The following is a 9940-nucleotide window of genomic DNA, read 5'->3' on the forward strand; positions in this document are numbered from 1 at the left end:
TGAGTACATGTGACTTGCTTGAGTTCACACAGCTGTTACCAGAGCTGGCATTCAGGCTTGAGCCCAAGTGCCTGCCTCTCTGCTCTCAGTGCTGCTTTCTGTTCTGAGCCGCCCTGTCTGTTCTGAGACATGTGAGGAGTTCCAGGGAAAGTCACGTGGGCTATAATCCTTTGTTACCTCTTATTCACTAGTCTCAATATACTTCACATTTTGGACACCTCAGATTAGATAAACCTTGCTCAATACATTAGACTGCAATTTGCTGAATCCTTTGATTGGACTTAGAACAAATAAATTTCTCTACATAGCAGTTTCATCAACAAAAGTTGATAAAATGGGTAGGCATCCCACCCATCAAAGCCACATTCGTTGGACCCCTCAGAGATGCACCACCCTACTCTCAAGGTATCTTGCCCCATATACCCTCTTCTTGAGTATTCAAGCACTGCCCTGGTTTGCTTCCCTATTAACTCTTATCTGGATTATTACAATAGCCTCTTAACAAGTCTCTCTGCATCTTTCCTTGCTGCCAATCACAGTAGCCAGAATGAACTTTAAAATTGTAGGTCAGATCATGTTACTTATCTCTCACAAACCTTCCATGGCTCTGTTTTCTTCAGAGAAAAATACGGCATTCGAACAATGGCTGATAAAGCCCTCCTTACTCACTTGTCTGACCTCTTCCCTTCCTGCTCTCCTCCTTGCTTAACTGTGCTGGGACCACATTAAATCATTGCTTTTCTAAAATTGTGCTAGAAAAAGCCAGTTTTAGGATCAGCCTAATTACTAACTTTAATTGGCCCTACTTTTTTTTTCTCTTTTCATAGCACTTACCACCTTTCTGAATATAATTGGGTGGGTAGGGATCTCTGTTTGTTCATGTATCTCAAGTGCCTAGAATGGTGTCTAGCATATAGCAGGTGCTCAGTAAACACTTCTTTTAAAAACAGAACTTTTCAACTTTATTACTATTTGCCTGGCATTTCTCAAAGTCCTGTTAGGACTCCCTCCCCTTTTTTGCCTTGGGGGCCTGGAGGTGCTTCTCTAGAACTTTCTTGTTTTAAGAACTAATTGAATCTAAAAAAAATTGAGATATAATTCACATACCATAAAATTCACTGTTTTAAAATGTACAATTCAGTGGTTTAAGTATATTCACAAGATTGTGCAACCATCGCAAACTAATCAAGAGCATCTTCATCACTGTGCAGAAAGACTCCACACTGCTTAGCAGTCACTCCCCATGCCCACCTCCCCCAGCCCCTGGCAACCATAATCTACTTTCTGTCTCTATGGATTTGTCTGTTCTGGACATTTCATATCAATGGAATCACACAATACAATATGGCTTTTTTCATTTAGCGTAATTTTTTCAAGGTTCAACCATGTTGTACCACATACCAGAACTTCATTCCTTTTTATGGCTGAATAATATTTACATTGTATGAATATACAACATTTAGTTTATCCTTTAATCAGTTTTCACTTTTTCTCTATTATGAATAATGCTGCTATGAACATTTGTATACAAGTTTTGTCTGAACATCTGTTTTCAATTCTCTTGGGTAGACACATAAGAATAGAATTACTGTCTAATAAGGTAAAATTCTATATTTAACATTCTGAGGAATTGCAAAACTGTTTTTCAAAGTGGCTATACCATTTTACATCCTCCCAGCATTGTATGAGGGTTCTGATTTCTCCACATCTTTGACAACATTTGTTACTGGCTGTCTTTCTTATTATAGCCATCTTAGTGAGGGTGAAGTTGTATCTCATGGTTTTGATTTGCATTTTCCTAATGACTAATGATTTGAGTATATTTTCATGTGCTTATTGGTCACTTGTGTATCTTCTTTGGATAAATGTCTATTCAAATTCTTGGCTTGTTTCTACATTGGGTTGCCTTTTTATTGTTGAGTTTTAAGGGTTTTTAAAAATACTGTGGGTACTAAATGCTGATCAGTTATATGATTTGCAAAAAGGTTTTCCTATTCTGTAGATTGCCTTCTTAAAATCTTGATGAAGGCCAATTTATCTATATTTTCTTTGATTGCTTGTACTTTAGGTGTATCTAATAAACTATTGCCTGCTTTACCTTTATGTTTCTTCTGATTTTATAGTTTTAGCTCATATTTATATCTTTGATGCATGTTGAATTAATTTTTATATATGGTATGAGGTAGTGGTCCACCCTCATTTCTTTTGCATGTGGGAAACTATTTGTCCTAGTGTCATATGTTGAAAAGTCTATTCTTTTCCTAAGATATTGTCTTGGCACCTTTATGCCTGTACCACATATTCTTGATTACTGTAGCTTTGTAGTAAGTTTTGAAATCAGTAAGTGTGAATCCTCCAACTTTCTTTTTCCTCTTCAAGATTGTTTGGATTATCAAGGGCCCCTTGCAGTTCCAAATGAGTTTTAATATCATGTTTTCCATTTCTGCAAAAAAAAAAAGCCATTGGTATTTTGATTTGAATACACTGAATTTGTAGATTGCTTGGGTAGTATTGACATACCTAACCTTCTTGGTATTTCAGTCAACATGGACTGTCTTTCCATTAATTTGGATCTTCTTTAATTTCCTTCAGCAGTGTTAGTTAGTCTTCAATTACAATCCTTTAATCTTTGGTTGAATTTATTCCTAAGTATTTTCCTCCTTTCAATGCTATTGTAAATGTCATTACTTTTCTTAATTTTTGAACTAAACTGTTTACTGTGTAGAAATAGAACTGATTTTTCTGTGTTCATCTTGCAAGCTCACTGAATTTGATTATTAGCTCCAACAATTTTGGGGGAGCATTCTTTAGGATTTTCTCTCTATAGAATCATGTCATCTGCAAATAGAGATAATTTAATCTCTTCTTTTCCAATGAAAATAGATGCCTTTACTTGGTTTTCTTGCCTAATTCTCCTCGCTACAACCTCCAGTACAACACTGAATCATAGTGTGAGAGAGGACATCCTTGTTTTGTTCATGATGCCAGGGTGGAAGCCTCTATTCTTGCGCCATTAAGGAAGACAATAGCTATGGAATTTTTGTAGAATCACTTTATGAGGTTGAGGAAATTCCCTTTTATTTCTAATTGACTGTTTTTACCTTGAAATGGTGTTGGCTTTTGTGAAATGCCTTTTCTGTATCTTCTGAGATGATATGTGGGTTTTGTTTTTTATTTTATTAATATTGGGTATTACATTAATTGGTATTTCAATGTTGTGTTGACTTTGCATTCCTGGGATAAATCCACTCAGTCATGGCATGTATTTTTTATATGTTGCTGGATTTGGTTTTTCAGTTTACTGTTGAGAAATTTCCCACTTATATTCATTAGAGAAATTGGTCTATGGCTTTCTTTTTTAAAAATACCTTTGGTTTGTGTATTAGGATGTCACAGGTCTCATAGGATGAACTGAGAAGTTTCCCTCCTCTTCAATTTCTGGGAAGAGTTTTTAAAGTGTCAGTGTTAATCCTTCTTTAATTGTTTGACAGAATTCACTAGCAAAGCCATCAGTTTCTAGGTTTTTCTTTGCGGAACATCTCCTGATTATGACTTCCATCTCTTCACTTGTTACTCTTTAATTTCTATTAAAATTTTCTATTTATTTTTGAGTCAGTTTTGTAGTTTGTGCCTTTATAGGAATTTGTCCACTTAATCTACCATGTTCAAGTCTATCTACTATAATTCCAGACACTGATAGCTAATATGTGAAAGTGAAGAATTCTGATTTATTTTGAATAGTCAAATATTTGAATTTTTTTGTTTAAGTACCTTAGATGAATCTCATGTTACAAGAGCCAAATTTTCAAAGAAGTATATAAAATAGAAATATAAAATGCACCTGAATGGTATGCCCTAAGAGGAAAATGAGAAAATGGTCAAATATAGGCCCTTGGATTTATGAATTTAATGTGAAACAGTCTATTAATGAATAAAACAATTTTCCTGAATAAATATCATAAAAGTTTTTTAAAATTTATGGATAGGATACCGAGGAAATAAGATTCTAGATTGAACACTATTCTGATATTTGGGTAATACATATTCATTGAGTTAGTTTTGCTTTTTCCCCCCTCACTCTTTCTATAGAAAACTAAGAAAAATAAATGATAAGTTATAAAGTAAAATCTCTCCTCAAAAACCCACCTTGATACGATAATGTTAATAATAGCCAATTTCATATCAAAAAAGAGAGCTTAAGATAATTAAAATGGCAATAAGTAAACCTTTTCATGAATTCTATTTTCACCCATTTTAGGGAAATTATTTTACCCTACTATGTATGTTTGTTTGTTCTTTGGAGGGTAATTCACTGTTTCTTTTGAATATCTTTCTTTTTCTTGCCTTAAGATAGTGTTCATTTGAACCTATGCAATTAAAAATTTCAGTATTCAAATGAGCTTAATCACCATTTTTTTCTTTTCTCTACCTCTCTCTCTTTCTTGCCCTCAATTAACCTTTGTTCAATATGTAACTATTTAATATTGAAAAAAATACTTGACTTTACCAGGGACTTTGTTATATAGATAGTTCATATTCTGTTTTCTTACCTGGTATAGCCAGGCTTTTTTTTTTCAATAGTAAATTGTACATAGGGAAATAAAGAGAGCAATAACAATTTGGCTTAAATGACAAGTGTGCAATAAACTTAACAGCTTTTGGTGGCACACTCTAATCTATAAGTATATGACTTGCGGTCGAAAATAACATGTTCTTCTTTCTTATGTGGGTGGTAGCATGCTGAATTAATATAACAGCAAGGAGTTCAGTGTGGGTGAAGAATCAGTGCAAATGGGAAAGTAGAGAGATGAGGCCTTTTATGTGTCTTAACCAGGAGTTCATACCTTTCTTTATTCTCTAGGAGATCCATTGGTGGATTTTGATCAGTGATGAGACATGGTCATTTGCAGGGAAACATCACTCTTGGAGTGCTATGGGGATGCAATCGGACAGACAAGTCTTATCTTATAGAGGAGGACACTGTTATTGTTTGGTGGATTTTTTGGGAAGTTGGCCACAGGGTCATTTTGCAAAACTTTTCCACACAGATCCCCAAATTAAAGTTATTCCAAAAAACTGAGAATATAGAGCATAGTCTACATCATGATACATAAATTAGGTTGGACTTTAGAAATGGAGTGTCCTATTTTTATAATTGCTAATAAAAGCAACAAGCTTGTGACTGAGTTCTGAAAATTCTAGGTAATACCATAGCCTTAATTGTTTTAATTTCTAGTACATTTATATGAAAATTTTCTGTTTTTGGAATGGTTCATAGGCAGGGACACCATTTAATTTATTGTATCTTTTGTATGCTGTTAGGTAGTAAAGAACTGTCTTCATTTCACGTAGCTTCTTCAGTTCATATTTAGGATGCTTGTTCTATGGGTAGGAATTCCTATCCTCATTTTAAAGTTGAAGAGACTGATGCCCAGCTTGAGCAATTTGGCCTTCATTACAGAAATAGCAGAGTTGGAATTTGAAGTCAAGTCTCTCCAACTCAGGGTCCTTTCTTTCCAACATATCACCCTCCCTCTTTCTTAGAACTTGTCTAACTGTGATGGTATTTTCCCTCTGTATACCCCCTTCACCATATATTTTCTTCATGTTTTTGTCTGAAGGCATTGGGTGAATTAAAAATCTGCTGTCTCTGGGTTGCAATAACACAGCTTGGTTAATTATTTAGGTCATGTAGCCCCTTGTTTCCTCCATAAAGAAGAGCCAGAGTTCTTTCTGATGCCTTACATCACCCTGCAGACAATTGGCAGCCAAGAGAGGGGCAGCTGCCACACTCTTCAGATCTCTCGCTATTTAAAGTTCGAAGAGACACTGGATAACAATAACGAAGAGGTAAGCGTGGCCCTAAACACCTCACCCAACAACAGTAAGAATGGCTGAAAAAGGTAAGTTTGAGGCCTCACACCCTCTTGGCAAAAAAGGCCCAGGCTCCTTCCTTGTTTTCTTTTATGTTCCCCAGCATTTGGTGCTTCTCAGTTATTCTGAAGAATGTGATATCTCTGGCAAGAGAGCATTAATCAATAGTGTGGCTGCAAAAAATGCATTAGATGTACAATTTATGGACCGTGTCTAATGTGTTATGAATTATTTTGAAAGGATCAAACAAACAAAAGAGAATTTGTTCAAACTTGTTTTGAAAGATGAGTTAGAAGTCAATTATTCTCCAGTATTGTACTAAATTTGAGATATTGTGGTGTGCTGGACCAATGAGAACTAAGGATATTTGGATTTTGTGTCAGATCTGTTACTAAATGACCCTGTGAGTTTGGGGAAGTTCTTCTACCTCTCTGAACCTGTTTTCTGACTCTTAAATGAAAATAAACAAAATGGTTTAAGTCATCTCTAATGTGTTTTGTATCTGAATTTCTTTTTTTTCTGGTTTTAAAACATTTTTTATATTTAAGAAAAATGATTGACTCTAATATGACAGAGTGGGCTGAATACATACTGTGTCCAAGAAACAGTTTTTAAAGGCTTACAGGCATTGTCGCTTTTATCCTGACAGCAGTATTATGAGATATGCAGTATTGTCATCATTTCCATCTTATTGGTAAGGAAACTGAGGCATAGCACAGTTTAGAGAGTTGCCTGCAATTACTCTAGAGAGTGACAGCACCAGGTTTTGAACCCAGACAGTCTTAAGGGCACAGGGTCTTCAAAAATACTTACAGGTGTCACTCTTTGGACATGCTGAGAAATGGATAGAGTTAAGCATTTTGAAATAACACTTCATATTTAAAAAGAGGTTTTGTGCTTATTTGTGTTATTAATATTAGTGACATATACAAAGTATGATGTGTTTCTCTATATTCCTATTTCAAAACAATGCTACAGATTATGATAAATCTTAAAATATGAGTGTTGAAAGAGCACCAATGTGATATATGAGTGCTAAAATGCACAGTCAACTGTATTGTTTTGCAAGGAATAATAAATAAGGAGATATATACTTTTAGGGCTTTATTATATGTAAACTTTAGAACTGTATTAAAATATGCTTGTATAAATGTTTACAAATGCTCAATTAAAATATCAGTACTAATTTTTAAGTTCTCTGATATTGGGAAAAATACTAAGTCACATATATGAATAGTTCAAAGGAAATTACTGCTATGTCTTTCCACTATAATGGCACCTTAATTCATAAAAAGACTCTCATCCAAATGAGAGTGAAGGGCATATCATAATGTTCACCTTATCCTTAAAGCAATACCATATGGCAGATAAAGAGAAGGGGGTTTTTGTCATTTAGTGAATGCTTTGTTCAAAGTCACAGTAGATGGAGGCAGAAGGAAAGCCCATTGAATTTGCACGAGTTAAGAGAGACTCCAACATTTTGGAAACAGAGATTTAAACTATTAAAATTCATTTTTGTCTTCAGAAAGTTTGCTTTTATAAGAAAGTCTTCTAATTTTAGAAGTGCCTCATTTCCTGATGATTTTATTTTAATAGCATAAAAAAACTTCACATTTTAAAATGATGGGAATTTTAATAGGAATGAAATTGCTAAGAATATGCACTCTCTTTGTTAGATAATGGCATAAAATATAATTGTACTTTTCAATTAAGAATATAACTGAGTCCTTAACATGGGGACATTAATTCTATAAGAAGTTTTTCTGTGCTTTTCTTGAGTCTTTGTGCTTGATGTGTGTGTGTGTGTGTGTGTGTGTGTGAAAGAACAAGATTGAGATGCAGTAAATATTTTAAAAAGGTACTTTCATAAATTGCTTTTTACATGTAAGGGTACAAATAGGATCCATAGGAGGAATATAATATTAATGTCTTTTATGCGCATGTTGAATCAGTGTTGGTTGCTGTATTAAACAAGTTTAAAAAATAAAATCTCTTTTCTCTAGACAAGAATGATTGTATGAGGTATAATGCTTTCCTTTCTTTATGATATTTAAAATTAAAGTCAGCTATCATGGCTTAGGACAATTTTCAACACCTCTCCCTCTGTTAAGATTACTTAGTTTAGTAGGAATTACCTCAGAGTCATTTTCAGTTGTTTCTCTGTAAACAGCTGCTCTCTGTGTTATTGAACAAATGCATGAATGTGTTCTGTATACACTAAACACACACACAAGGTGGTTAGGGTTTACAAAGCCTTTGCACCTAGGACTTATCATTTGATCCTCACAATAACTCTGGGAGTTACATTTCACAAGTTTCATCGTCTCTATTTTACAAATACAGAAGTTCAAGCTCATTACTGCCCAAGGTCACGTAACTGTTAAAAACTGGTTTGAACACAGGTCTTCCATTCTAAATCCCTAGGTTTGTAGAAAAGAAAATAATGGTCATGTTTTATGGGTCTAACAACAGAGTGTATTTTTTTCTCTTAATGTTACCAGATTCTTTTTATACTCTTGATTCAGAAGATTTAATGCCAAAATGGCCTACCTAATCTGTTTTCTTTTGTTTTATTTTCTTGCAGAGTTTATATCATCACGCCTTGTAGTCCCTATTCTCCTCTTGATTGGCTGGATCGTGGGCTGCATAGTAATGGTTTATGTTGTCTTCTCTTAGGAAGGTAAAATTTTCAATACTTGAATATGTTTATTCATAAAGAGCACACATTACACCAGAAATAATCTTTTCTGTTTTACTAATGGAGTATTTTACCGTGCAGGCAAGAAGACTACAGATTGAATCATTTAGAAGAATTAAGAAAAGCATGAACATGACAGACTAAATGTTTCTCATGTAAATGACAGCGATGTTTGACATCACTTTATAAACTCTGATTTGTAAACTGGTACTTTGGTGTGCATGAGGATCTTTTCAGGAACTTATTTAAAATTCTGGGTGCAAATAAGAACTATCAGAAAATATAGATGAAATTTTCTATAACTTGGGAATAGGAAAATGTTCCTAACCATGACTAAAAACACATAAGCAACAGGGAAAAAGTCTGCTAAATTAAATTACATTGAATTTTTTTATCTCTATCCCTTGCTCCCCCCCACAAAAAACTGTAGAAAAAATAAGCTAGAGACAAGAAAAGTTAGTTCACAGAAAACAAAATGTATATGTAGACCTGGCCCTAGCCTCTTGCTCATAACAAGAGAACTGTGATTAAAACTGCCCTGAAGAGTCATTGCTCGCCTATCAGGAGGGAAAAAATGAAGATATTGGACAATGTATGTGTTGGTAAGGCTACAGGCAAGTAAGCACTCTCACATACTGTCTTCAGAAATTCAAAATGGCATGACACTTCCAGGGGTGTTAGCAGTCAGTATCTACCAAATTACATATGCACTTAACTTTTGACCCAGCTATCCTTCTTTTAAGAATATTGTGATTTCCACAGATACCCTGGTACAAACACAAAATGGCATATGCACAAGTGTATTAATTATGGCACAATTTGTTATAGCAGAACCCTGGAAACAAGCCAAATGTCCATTGGAGACTGCCTGAGTGAACTGTGGTCTATCTACCTACTGGCGTACTTAGGCAGCTGTAAACAGGAGTGAAGGGGGCCTCTGTACACTGATGTGACATCATCTCCAGGTCAAAGTGTTAAGTGAAAATCCAGGCACAGGAAAATATATGCCACCTTTCATATAAAAAAGGAAAGTCTATATCAATATACTTGTTCTTATTTCAAGGACTCAATATTCTTTTCTCCAGCACTTTAAGACAGACTATAACATTTTTAAACAGAAATAGAAATGAATTTTTCTAAAATCAGTATTTTATTTTCATGTTTCCACATCCAACCTGATCATTTTCTCAGAGAACAAAGAAAGCTTCGTGCAGTGGAAAGAACAGTGGAAGTCAGATTGTTTCATCCTAACTTGGGAGTTCTTTGAGAAGTTAATCTCTCTAACCTTAGTTTTCTCAGTTATAAGAGGAATAATAATATTTTTATGGGATTGTTGTGAGGGATGCAGTGTCTTCTAAATCTGCCTAA

At 34.5% G+C, this 9940-nt stretch overlaps 1 protein-coding gene across 1 annotated transcript; it reads left to right on the forward strand.

The window, feature by feature from the left end:
• Positions 1-5763: 5763 nt before the first annotated feature.
• Positions 5764-8782, forward strand: STRIT1 (small transmembrane regulator of ion transport 1). The gene is made up of 3 exons (XM_037008305.2): positions 5764-5903; positions 8459-8554; positions 8654-8782. Exons 1-2 carry the CDS (start codon positions 5891-5893, stop codon positions 8548-8550), a joined length of 105 nt encoding a protein of 34 aa, XP_036864200.1. The 5' UTR covers positions 5764-5890; the 3' UTR covers positions 8551-8554; positions 8654-8782.
• The last annotated feature ends 1158 nt before the right edge of the window (positions 8783-9940 follow it).

The sequence above is a fragment of the Manis javanica genome, chromosome 3 (genome assembly GCF_040802235.1).
Source record: "Manis javanica isolate MJ-LG chromosome 3, MJ_LKY, whole genome shotgun sequence".
Lineage (NCBI taxonomy): Eukaryota > Metazoa > Chordata > Mammalia > Pholidota > Manidae > Manis > Manis javanica.